Here is a 13,502-nt window from a genome sequence, read left to right as displayed (position 1 = left end):
AGGCCAATAAAACACTCAATTTTTTTTTTTTTGAGGGAAACTAAGAAAGCAGGGGGGGCCTTGGACCCAAGCCTTGCAGGAAAGTACAAGACAAGGTTTCTAACTAGTGCTCTCTGCACACAGTACTCCAGGGTGCTTTGCAGAAGGAAGAGGCTACTGAACTAAAACTCATGTGGGGTAACAGAACCCACTCCTAACTTAGCAACACTGCGCAAATGCTACTCTGGGGTTTACAAATACTTGGTGTATCAGCACTGCTGATTGTGGAGCTTGTGAACCATAATGAGGGATGGTTCTGGTCCCAAACAGTAGAAAACCTAACAAAAATAATTTGCCTCTCTGTAGCCCCTTCCATTTGAGGCTGTAAAAGTGCTTTAACAAACATTAATGAGCTAACTGTTTGTGAGGCAGGAAAATTGTATTATCCCCCACAGGAAAACAGAATTACAGAGAGATTTGCCCAGGAAGGCCATCCATAGCAAAGCGGGAAATTACAACCCAGATCTGCTGACTCCTAGTCCTTGCACTTTAGCCCCAAAACAATCCTAGAACACAAAGACTATCCACTAAGACGTCACTAATTAAGCTAGCCCAAGCATTACTTTCTATGGAGAAGATTAGGAATATAAACATTTAAAACCTACACTGGTGCTGTCTTCTAGTGAACATGTTGCACCATAGCAAGTTAGCTCCTTAATGGAAGAAGTGGCAATTGATCTGGTACCCAGCTCAGAAGGTCTAGGAATGCAGCAAAAGGTTTGTGAGATGACAGAAAAGGAGTGTGGCCATTAATATAGAATGGAAATTGAAAGATAGCATGCAGATGACCCCATGGTTACAAATCCTGATGCATAGCCTATCTCGGTACTTCCATGGCCCTCATCACTACAGTAGCTGAGTGCCTGCAACTCTTAATGACTTTAATAGCGGACAAGCACTTAAGGATTTAGGTCCTTCTGAGCAGCAAGCGCTCTTATCCCATGAGTTAAAGGAAACAGCAAAGGACAAGCAGGTGGGGTGGGAGTCACCTCAGGAACATTTTCAGACAGCTGAATCTGAATGTTGTTTGGGAACCTACTGGAACCAAAAACTGTTTCTCATGGTCAGTTGTGACAGAAAACTAAACTCTTCATAGTTGCCTCAACATAAGCTGATCTGAAGCCATTCCTCAGCGAGATCATTTATTGGGAACACCATTAATAATACTAATAACTACTGAGCACAGATGGGGAGTGTTTCCAGAGTGCTTCACAAAAATTAACTAATATGTTCTCACAATGCCCCGTGCCTCTCTTTCCCCACGTGTAAAACAGGGGTTGCAACATTCAGCTACTTATAGGCATTAGTTAAGGACTCTAAAAAAAGTCCCATTAATAGATTTCATAAGCCTAAACTATGCTGGGTTGGAGAGAATGAGTCTTTCCTCCTCTCCAACATGAACAGCAGTGCCTGGAGGCGGGAAAGGGCCTAACACCTCTGAAAGGAGTAGTTTGAGGACAGGAGGGGAGGAATTTGCTTTGCTACCACCTTGTGGCAGGATTATCTAGCACTACTCACCCCCTAGTGCAGCCACAGCCTCTACCCTCACCTTACCAGCAAAACCTCTCTGTGAGCAGCTAATAGCATGAGCATTAGCCCCACTTGCAAACCCTAGTGCTGCAAGAAAGGCGATGCTTAGCTCCTGAAGGGGGTGAGGGATGCCAATGTGCTGAATATACTGAAAAGAAATTCAAGCTACACACCAGGCATCTTCCTAAGTATTAAAGCCTTGATCCTGCAAGCCCTTATATGGTGCACCATAACTGCTGCACTCCAGCCCAAGTGCAAATGGCAAATAGATAGGGGCACATCTAAGGTTCCACTTTAGGCATCATCCTCCACACTGAAGCCCTCAAAATACCTGCTCTTTTAATCACAAGAACACAAGGTACAGTAGGATATGAGAGAGGAAAGGGTGTGTCTGGGAAGACCTGGGTTGAAGTGCAAGGATCCTTTGGTTAATGAGGGATTAGCTACATGCTTCCCCTCTTAGGCCTCAAACCTGCTACTAGGCTGGCGTAACCTGGCACTCAGATTAAGGCAGCAAAAAGATTCCCTGCTCTCTTGGTCCAGCTCATCACCTTGCTCTTATCCTTGCAACACTCCACAGCCGCACTGTGCAGGAGCCAGACCTAAGTGAGCATTAAGGGCGCCCAGGGTTAGACTACAAATACAATCTGGAAACCAGAGAGAAATATGGGACTTGACTTATGTTGAGGATACATTTAAACAGCAGCATGTAGCCTCAGTGATCTCAACGGGCATTGGCTAGGGTAGTGTAAATTACCAAATGAATGATGTTGGAGGTCTGGTGTCAGGAGGCGGCTTTGTACTCCACAGCAATTTACCCATCTATTAGTGTGTTTTGCATGTTGGTTGTATGGGATCTCAAGTTACAAAACTATCCTTCTGTCTGCATAACTGTTAGATATTTTTAGCACACTGTGTATAATGAGTTCTTCACAAAGCAGAACTTAACAGAGCCACAACACACCTTTGTTTTAATTCCCTGCAGAAATGACCTATTAATGCTAAACTCTGAGCATGGAGCCATATTCTCAGTCATGGACAAGCTGATCTAATTAACTCCCCATCCCATATAAGCACCCAATTTTTTCAACCCCTATAGAGAGCTATTGGCTAGGCCTAGCAGCTTTGGAATAAAAGTGTTCTTAAACTGTACTAGGGTCTTAAACTGACCCCTGATTTCCAATTTATGAGAGCTATATCCAGGGGTGACTTTCCAGGGGTTGCTCTATAACATTTTGGGTATGCTGCAAATTTATTGATGCCTCTTAGGTTACTCTAAGTGCCAACAAATAGGCAGCCCAGATGTCTGGCTTCTTCCGTTCAAGAGTTCCATCCTCCATTGCTCTAGCAGGATGCACAACTCTCTTAGTGGAGCCCAAGCTCTATATTACTCTTGAGGAACTGCCACCTCTCTCAGGACAATTTTGCCCTTTTTTTTTTTTTAAACTCTTCTCACTCACTGTTTCCATTATCCAATGCTGCTTTCCCTCTAATGCCACTTCTGCTTTTTTGCTTCTTTAGACAGCACCTCCTTTGCTGAGCAATCAACTCCCAGTTAGTCCTGGCCACATGTTTCAGGCAGATGGCTTTCATTCTCTTTACAAATCAGATCCTTCCCTACAGTTCAAATACGTCCTCACCTAGGCATTAATTTTGTCTGTAGTGAACCTTTGATTATTCCTCAGTGGCTTCATTTGCTATAAAAGTGCTCCTATTGTCCCAGATTCTCCTGCTAGTAAGCAGACATAGGCAATCATGATTTAGCACTGTCAGCCCTTTACAGTAGCCAATATGTCTTTTTATCAATTAGTAAAAACATAAGAACCACTTTGGCAATTGCATCCACTTCATGCCAAGAAAAGAGCTTTTTGTCAGTCCCGTACCATCACACTTCACCGTATTTCATGTTACACAGATCTAGTTAGCACAGCCCTCACCTTCCTCTGCAGCACAAGGCGTAGGTCATTCGCTAGGATCGCTGCGGGATATCTCTCTCACTTCCCTGCCACAGAAAGGCCTTGGTGCCGTGGGTCATAGTCAGAGTTTAAGGCCAGAAGAGACCACCAGATCAGCTAGGCCAGTGGTTTTCAAACTTTTTTCATTTGCAGACCCCTATAAAATTGTGAACGGAGGTGCAGGCCCCTTTGGAAATCATAGAGATAGTGGACCACAAGTTGAAAACCACTGATCTAGACTGACCTCCTGTCTATCCCTGGCCACTAGCACTCACACACTAAACCCAGCAGGTCCCTTCTGTTCTCTGCCATGGCACACAACAGTTTAGCCTCCTGATGGCTGTAATACTCACGTCTAATTCTGGTTGTTGGAGTTGGCGTGGAAGCGGCTGGGTGGTGTATACTGGCAGGTGATATATAGAAGGTCTGTCTAAATGATCTGGTTGCTCCTGATGCCCTCCCTCAAAATGGGACTATTTAATGCTGTTGCATTTTAATGGCCCACTCCAATTAACTGCTTTGCACTCAGTATTCATTCTTCCTGCCTTTAACTCTTGTTTTCTCATGCCTTAGCTGGCAGGAGGAAGTTTACTAGCACACATCTAAGAGCCCTGGTGCCTGAAAGGGCTAGCAAGTCTTCAGCACCCCTGGCAGTTAACAAGACAATCTGTCTAGCCGGTGACTTAGGTCAGTGTGGTTGAAAGTTAAGTTTTCTCCCAAAGCAGACGGCTTTTAACTTGCTCAGCTGAATGATGGCTCTTCAGTCATACTGCGTCCCCCCACAACAACGCTCAGGCTAAGTGGAAAGAATGAAATAACTACATAGAGGTGGGCAGGCAACAGCAGGGCACCTTTATACCAGTATTAAGACGTTGCTCACTATGGTTCTGATTCATGCAAAGCACTTAAGCACATGCTTCAGTTGCTTTAATTTCAGTGGGACTTAAGCATGCGCTTAAGTGCATTGCTGATAGGGCTAGGATTCCCATGCTTAAAGGATATGCTGAACTGGGGGACTAATGTGGGTTACCCACAGCTTTAGCAAGGGATAATCTAGCCTTGGAACAACCTGATTGGGACTGTGTTTTCCTACTAGTCTGTATTTTACTTTCTTGGTCAGAGATTCATTAGAACAACCTCAGATTTCAAATACGAAAAGACTGGTCGTGTTACTGATTGCAATAGAGCACCTACTTCCAGGAGAAGAGGTCCCAGAGATTCCTTTTCGATCACTCCTTGGCTGCTGGATGAGATGTCAGACTTCTGGACGTCATCATCAGCTGTTTTCTCTGCAGTAAGGGAAAGGACATGTTTTAGTTGAAAAGAACCATCTTTTCTGAAAAGCTACTGATTAGCAACAAAACATTGACTATTGTTTAATATCCATTGTCCCAGTGAAGCAACACAGTGAAGTGACTTCTGTATTTTGATCTGTGCCCCTTTCACTGTACAGAAGGGGAAGCAATGTGAGAAAAGAAAACGCCATTTTCAATTGTAATAAAATGTCGGCATTAGCTGGATCACCATTCTCTCCTCCCTGGGTTCAGAGGAAATTGAGGAACCACTCACACATATTTTAAAGAGGAAGACTGAAAAACATCAAGCTTTTGAAAAACGACTATTCAGCTCAGCCTTAGTACGGGCTAAAATATTTGAGCAAATAATTGATCTGTAAGATCTGACAACATCTTGATGAGCAATCGGCAGCAGGAGTTCACAAAGAACAGATTGTGCCGGAAGAAACCAGATAGCCTGCTTTGACACAAGCAGCACAGGGTCAGTAGACAGACGTTGCTATGATGTATAGGTGGCCTGATTTCTAGAGGTGCTGAGTGCCTGGGGCTGAGTTGAATGGGAGCTGCAGGTACCCAGCACCTCTAGAAATCAGGCCACTAGGTTTTAGTAAAGTTCTCGACATAGCCCTGCATGAGAGAGAGAAAAGTCAGAGCTGTGTGAGAGTTTTATTTTGAGTATTATGGCTCTGTTAAAAAACTGGGTAGCAAACCTTATTATTGAACTAGACTCCAAGGGTGCTAGCTGCTTTACAAGCCAATAATCAGACATGAGCCTTACCCCCAAAAGTGTATAATTTATTATCAGACAAATGGGGGGGGGGTGGAATGTGACATGGCAAGTGACTACAGTAAGTCAGCCATGAAAGTGAGGTGGTTTCAGGTTTATTTGATTACTCTCCCCTAGCACTCTCTTCACCACCCCTGTGGCTGTCAGGAGCTGATTGGCCTTGGGAAGGAAGTGAGTTTTGAGGAGGGGTTTGAAAGCGGAGAGTATGGAGACAGAGCAGAAGGATTATTTTGCGGTTAAGGCACCGGACTGGAATCAGGAGCGCTGGGTTCAATTCTTGGCACTGCCTCATACTCCCTGTGTGACCAGTGCCACATGTGGATAATTGCACCTCCCTACTTCACAGGGGAGTTGTGTGGATAAATACTGTAAACGATGGTGAGGTGCTCAGACACTACAGTGATGGAGGCCATATAAGCTCTAGCTCCATAGTCAGGGAGGGGATGTTCCAGGCATAGGGAACTACCAGGAGCAGGAGTATGACACTACGAGGATGGCTAGTCATGTGGCTTGAGTGCAACAGAAAAGAGAACAGAGCGGCAGGTGGGAGCTAGACTGGGTAGGGCTTTGAAGAGGGCACAAGGAGCTCTCACGTAAGGCACAGGGCCAAGGGAAGCCAGAGAAGGGGCAAACAGAGGGGTGAGAAATGGGACGATTCCAAGTTGGGAAGAAGTAAGTCAGTTGCACCTTATCTACAGGTCTGATCCTTAAAGCCTGAATGCTCCCCAGAGAGGGCTAGGTGTCAATGGGTGTCAGAGCTTGGTGTCAAAGCAGCTGGTGGGACGAGGCCCCAAATGCACGGACCATGCCCAATTAGAAAGGACTGTATAGATGGAAAGTACAGAGAGACCGACAATACTCAGAAAAGCAGAAGTGTCTCAAAATAGGCAAATGGCAAATTAGCCACACGTCTCCAACAGCAAGGATCAGTTGTTGGATTAATTTGCTAGGGACTCAGAATGGTGGGATACTTATCGGAAACATTCAAGAATAGACCAGATTAAAGACATAGGAGTTTAGTACAGAGACCTATCCCGGACATGGGACTAACTAGGTCTCCTAGGAGGTCCTTCCCAAGTCCACCATCTATAATCCCCCATAAGGAGTGGGATGAGAGCTTTATGGAACAGACATCTCACCCTTCATAATCCCGGTTCCCTCAATTGTTCACACAGCATATAGCTGTAATACAGTCTCATGACAAAGAACTTGGTTACACACGGGAGACTCCAGACAGGCATCCAAAATCTATTCTCCACCCCTTGCCCCGTTCCTGCACTCTTAGCACATTTAATAAATAACCAACTAAAACAGTTCAAACCCCTTGTACATGGTGAGTTTCCAGAGCGTATCAATAGTCCAGAAAAACTGTGAGCTATAAAAAACTTTGAATAGCTCTTGTGTAAAATCCCTAAATAGATCTCAAGTTCTGCTTAGGGTGGAATAATTTTTCATGCAACAGAAGCAAGAGAGGGACACTGGCCTTGTCCAAGACAGTAATACCTAGAAGGGACAGCTGTACTATACTTAGCAATAGGATTGCTTTATTCTTCTGGTGCTATTTAGCAAATGGAAGAAAGGGACATTTTAGATTGTAAACTTTTGCAGGCAGGGAGTGTCTTTGCTCTTGTAGCTCTTCCTGATGGAAATCAGAGAATTCACATCCTCCCGTGTGCATCACAGTCACTAGACATTGGTTGCTGCGCATCTTTTTTGGAACTTGCACTAAGAATTCTGGGACTCATTTGGACTCAATTAGAGCATCACCTGCTACATTTCAATGGAAAGAATAAAGGACAATTTTTTTAACGGATAAGACACAGGTGGGGGAAATCGACAGCTGCATGAGAAGCAAGATAAAGACTGGGAGTCTTGGAACATCAGGGGGACAAATAATTTGGAAGCGCAAGCTGCAGACACGCATGCCTCCTTCACCAGCACAATTTACTGTTGCTCATTGCAATTTATGAATAGCTACTAATCAAAAGAACTCCTTGTGGCTATCAAAAAACGACTCTAAACACAGCATCTCTCTGGTGTCACAATCCCTCCCTCAGTGACTCTTCTATCAAATTTGCACCATTTGCAAGATTCTCCCCAAGTGCCAGAGCTGCAAACCCTGCCTGATAGCTGAAAACAAAGCTGTGTTCTTTCTGCATCATCACCAACCGTCAGCAACGATAAAGATCCCGGGATCAGGATTCAGCTGGCAATTTGGTGGATGATGTGCGAGGCACAGTAGGATACAGCCTGCCTCTCTGCAGCTAGGCTGGCTCTGCAGTGCAGGCAGGAGTAAAAATACTTGCTTTTGCCAGGCAACTAAGCAGATATAGCTCAGAAAAAAAACCTAGGGCCCAATCCCAAGCAGTGCTGGCAGTGGAAGGAACAGGATCAGCCCCCTTAGGAACAGACATGCATAGTAACAAGGTATTTTTCTGTGGCTACTTTAAACAAAGCAAAACTCCCCAGACCAACTCCCCTGTACTCTATGTACTGTGCTCGCTCCACTGAGAGGGAAGCCAACTTTTCCCACAGAACCTAAAGGGCAGCATCCTCAGCAAAGGCTTCATCCTGCAAACCTTCTGTGTGCAGACTTCGGGGGAGTCCTGAATACAGCAGTCCTGCAGGGTCAAGCCGGAGTTCTGAAAAATGCTGGCGTGAGACTCAGACGATAGCCCTAGAAGTATGGCCTTGTGGGTAAGGAATTGGACTGGAACTTCGGAGACCTAGGTTAACTCCTGGCTCGGACACGTACTCCTTTGTGATGAGATAGGCAGCAGGTTTAAAACAAATAAAAGGAAGTTCTTCTTCACGCAGCGCACAGTCAACCTGTGGAACTCCTTTCCTGAGGAGGTTGTGAAGGCTAGGACTATAACAGCATTTAAAAGAGAACTGGATAAATTCATGGAGGTTAAGTCCATGAATGGCTATTAGCCAGGATGGGTAAGGAATGGTGTCTCTAGCCTCTGTTTGCCAGAGGGTGGAGATGGATGGCAGGAGAGAGATCACTGGATCATTACCTGTTAGGTTCACTCCCTCTGGGGCACCTGGCATTGGCCACTGTCGGAAGACCGGATACTGAGCTAGATGGACCTTTGGTCTGACCCAGTACGGCCATTCTTACGAGATCAATCTATACATACTTGAGATACTCAACGGCTATTGTAAGCAGGGCCATAAAAGTACCTGTATAGATGAGAACATAAGTATGGCCCTATTGGATCAGACCAATGATCCATCCACCCCAGTATCCTGTCTTCCGACAGTGGCCGGTGCCAGATGCTTCCAAGGGAATGAACAGAACAGGGCAATTTTTCAAATGACCCATCCTGTTGTCCAGTCCCAGCTTTTGGCTAGCACAGATGGATGAATAGATAGAAAAAACCTATTTGGCCCACCCAATCCATCTCTAGGAGCCAATGGAGAATCCTTCCCTACAGCATATTTTCTAGGGTTTTGTTCCATCTCTTGTAAAATTCCCAAGCTATGGGACTTCCGCCACTTCCTTAGGAGACTATTCCACAGTCTAACACATCTCCATTGAGCAACACTGACATTCTCACCATACAGATGCTTGTGACCTGTTGTACTCTCTGCTCCAATATCCATCTCCACGCTATCCTGGCACTGAACAGAGGATTGTTTTCATGACTTGTCTGTAAGCAAAAGCTAAATTGCATTTACAGTTTTTTGGGGAAGTGTCTAATTCAACCCAACATTTACCACAAGCATCAGTTTAATACTGTGATTCACTTGTGCTTAGATCTAATGATATGAATGAAGAGCAAGTTCAAACCAAATTCCAGAAACTTACAAATGTGTCCTTTCACATACACATATTCCCATACCCTCATCATTATAGATTTTTTATAGGATCCTCTGAGCAAATATTTTCCTGCTTAGTTCTCTTAACTCAAACTTCACCTGTAAGACAAATTTTTAGGAGGAGCAGACAAGGAATTGCCAGTTGCTCAACATTCATTCATAATCAGTGGCATACTTAGGAGACTCAGCATATTCCAGTGGATAGAGCACTGGACTGGAACTCAAGAGACCCTGGGTTCTGTTCCCAGTTCTGCCACTGACCTATCATTTAACATCCATGCCTCTATTGCCCCTCCCACCCTTTGTCTGTCTTGTATTTCAATAGCAGTTTATCTGGGAGGTACTGTCTTTTACTATGGTTTGTACAGCACCTGGCACAACTAGTGTCAGATTTTGGTTGGGACCTTTAGGTGTGACTTGAATACAAATAATAAATTAATAATAATAATCTAGGATCAATGATAAGATGACACTGATTCCTGCCTGCATTTCCAGACAATGGCTCCCACCACTCGGATGCAACGACATGACATGTGGAACTGATGTACCACAGTTCACTGTAGTCCTGTTGTGGGTGACCCAGTAAAAAACTCAGATCCCCTTCCCCTCCTGATAGCTTGTGAAAGGCAGACTCACTTCCAGAAACAAAGCCCTCTCTAAACACAGAAAGCATGGAAGAGATCAGGCTAAGCCTTTTAAATAACTATCTTGAATTTCAAAACAACATGGAAGGAGAAAAGATTAATGTTCGAACGCTCTAGGACCTGCTGGGCCTAGTTTTCAGAAAAAGCCACCGTGCCAGTACATGCACGACTTGCATTCTACCTCGCCACATCGCACTCCTCGAATGCAGGCTCCAAATCACCTTGTTCTTCAAGTCCCTCCTCCTCAGGACAGCAGCCTGCCAATCTTGATTCACCTCTCTAAGCAGGGCTACTACCTATACACAAAAAAATTCCCAAAAGGTAATCTGTTTGCCTTCTTGGACTATCAGCTCCTTGGGGAGCAAGGAGCTTATCTCTTACATATTCTGTACAGCAACATGCACACTGGAAGTGCATCACAAACAGCCACACCCCCACAGAGACACTTGGGCACCAAAACAAGTATCTGCACACTACCGGTATGTCTACATTCAAATAAACTACCTGTCGCTGGCCTATGGCAACTAACTCAGGCGTGGGCTGTAGAGTTCCCGGGGTCCCAGAGTCCAGGCTGCAGCCTGAGCCCAAATGTCTACACTGCAATTTTATAGCCCTGCAGCCCGAGCACCGACATGGGCCAGCCGTGGGTGTTTTATTGCAGGGCAGACATACTCTGAAGGGCCCATTTTGTGCACATAGGTAGGATTCCTTCACAAAAGTTAGGTGGGCACTGAGCACCTCTGGAAACGTTGATCCTGCCTTAGTGTGGGGGGATGGACGAGACCTGCACTTCTGTGATTCTATGAAAACCAGCCTTATGGTACGTGCCATCTCAATGCTTTTGTGCCTTCACCACTAGAAAACAGAAATAGTTTGTCCTTGGAGAGGAACATTGGGTTTAAGACCTTGTTGATGGACTTGTGTTTACAGTGTGGAACTGCAACCAAGAAGACATGAACAATGAACATTCCTGGCTTTGCCACAGACTCCCCGTGTGACCTTGAGCAAGTCACTTAATCTTTCTGGGTCCCAATTCCTTATGTGTAAAGTGCGGAATATCACACTTCCTTCCTCCCACCCTTTGCCTACTGCCTTGTCTATCTAGACTGTAAGCTCTCTGGAGCACAGACTCTCACTATGCGAAGATCTAGCACAATGAAGCCCCAGTCCCAGGTTAGTGCCTCGAGGAGCTATTGTAATACCTGTAATATTTAAAACATTTCCATAGCGTCTGCTGACTGAAGATCTCAAAGCGTTTTACAACGGCTGCCGAATTTACCATGAAAACAAACATGGGGGTGTGGGATGCATCATCATCTCCATTTTACAGGGGAGAACCAAGGCATACAGAAGAAAAGTGACCTGCCCAAGGTCTCTCAAGCAGCCTGTGGCAGAGCCCGAAGCTCTTAATACTGAACAGCATGAGAGATGTGCTTTCCACTCCTAACTAATTCATATACTTAGGGGTAATATGCTGGCTTTCAAATCTAATCCTTTCACTGGGTTGTGGAATCCTCCCACTTTAGCAAAATAGTTTCACATGCCAGTTCCAAGCCTATTATTCAAAAGAATTAGCTGACAGAATGTGGCACCATTGCCATCTCGACTGTGCGCAAGCCTTTTCCTTGCCTAGTTTGGAGTCATCAGGCATTCTTGGGTGTCTCAGCTAAAGTAGAAGTATCAATTAAAGCGCCTGCTCACCTTTTCCAGGGTGGCATATACAGAATTCTTCCAGTCAAAGTGTCAGTGCATCCCAGCCAAGCACTTAAGTTAATGGGCTTAAATGCAAAATTTCATTAAATGCAGCTCTTTAGCTCTTCATCTCGAGAAGCCTACCTCGGAGATATGAAAGGAATACATTACAACAAGCCACTGTTTTTCACCTTAACCCATTAGTCTCAGTCCCCTCTCCTGTTCGCATTACACTAAAATCACTGGCAGCTCTGCTGTTTTCTGAAAGGTTCTGGTGACAGGCGGAAACCTCGCCTACGTTTTCCAGTGGAGGGCACCAAAACGCTCCCCTACAGCTGCTTGGCCTCGAGTTCCTCCTGACACTTTTGATGGTTATTTCCATTGCGGTAGCACACAGGGGCCCAAGTCATGAAGAAGGATCCCACTGTGCTAGGCGCTGTACAAACACAACATAAAGATGGTCCCTGCCACAAAGAGCTCACAATCTAAGTATAAAAAAAAGAGACAAGAGGTAGATACAGACAGACCCCGGGAGCCCAAGAAAGCTATGAGATAATACTGGTCAGCATAAAAAGCAGTAGCCACAGCACACCAATAATACTGAGTAATTTAGGATTCAGTTCATCAGTAATTTTGTAGATTCCAAGACATCGTAGGTATCATCTACACTACAAAGATCAGCCAGCGCTGCTGGGGGGAGAACAGGGGGCTGCTGCTGGGGGGAGCACCCAGGGCCAGCGGCACCAGCTGACGGGGACCATGGCTGCTCTGGCCAGGGACCACTGCCGGGGCCAATGGACCGCGGCTGCTCCGACCGCCCTGGGGTTGCTGCTGGGGGCCACTGGATCAGTGGCTGATGTGGCTGTCCCCGGGGCCACTGCAGCAGCGACTGGAGTGGCTGTCCGAGCAGCTGGCCCTGGAGCCAGCTGCTTGGGCGGCCCTGGGGTCAGCCACACTGGCTCCTGCAGAAGTCATAGAGGTCACAGAAAGTCACAGAATCTGTGACTTCCACAACCTCTGTGACAGACACGGAGCCCTAATGATGGTGTTCAGAGTGAATGGGGTCAGGCTCCTCAGAGAGACCGAAGCTAGCCCTGAACTGGGCCAGGCACTGCAAGAGGGAATAGATGCCGTAATGCATGTGAGGCAGGGGAGGAGATCAGCACACATACTCAAGGAAGAGATAACAGAGCAAGTCAGTGGGAACAGATTTTTTCCACAGCGGATGGGGAACTTTTCCACACGACCAGAACAGGGCACCCCAGCCACCTTCAATGTTCCCAGCCAGGTTGTTCTCCTCTCACATCCCGTCACAACTGAGGCTCTGTTTCACCTATGCTGCGTTTGACGCAGTGGAAGAGTGGCACGGTATCAACTCCAGCATTCGGCAATGGAAAGGGAGCAGGAATAAAAATAAACATTCCTGGCTAGGTGCCACTCTTCAAGGGCTGACAACGGGATGGCAATCTGCTGCAACCGCATGGTGCAACCAAACGGGGTGGGGGAATGAGTGAACAATAAACTAGGGCAAATTCTGGTACACAAGGTGGGCAGCAGTCTTAACTATGGCATTTCCCACTGGATTTTAGGAAAGGGAAGTGCTTGAGTCCTCCTTTCGTTAGGAGGATCCTGTGCTTATATCATCATCTCTCTATTACGTAGTTCTTCTCCTGTAACCAGAATTTGATAGATGAGTTGAGAGCAGTGAGCCTGTTATTTTACTAAATAGTCATTT

General features: G+C 45.8%; 1 protein-coding gene across 12 annotated transcripts in view; it reads right to left on the bottom strand.

Annotated features, from left to right (window-relative positions):
- The window catches only part of NCOA1 (nuclear receptor coactivator 1), a 259,299-nt gene that overhangs the window by 71,943 nt on the left and 173,854 nt on the right, over nt 1-13,502 (bottom strand). For all 12 annotated transcript variants that reach the window (XM_034766763.1, XM_034766761.1, XM_034766768.1 and 9 more), the window contains one exon: nt 4,719-4,813. In XM_034766763.1, coding sequence (XP_034622654.1) covers nt 4,719-4,813 — 95 coding nt within the window. The remainder of the gene's footprint in view (nt 1-4,718; nt 4,814-13,502) is intronic.

The sequence above is a fragment of the Trachemys scripta genome, chromosome 3 (assembly GCF_013100865.1).
Source record: "Trachemys scripta elegans isolate TJP31775 chromosome 3, CAS_Tse_1.0, whole genome shotgun sequence".
In the NCBI taxonomy this organism is placed as follows: Eukaryota; Metazoa; Chordata; order Testudines; family Emydidae; genus Trachemys; species Trachemys scripta.
The sequence above is the reverse complement of the archived record's forward strand: the minus strand, read 5'-3'. Positions and strand labels throughout refer to the sequence as shown.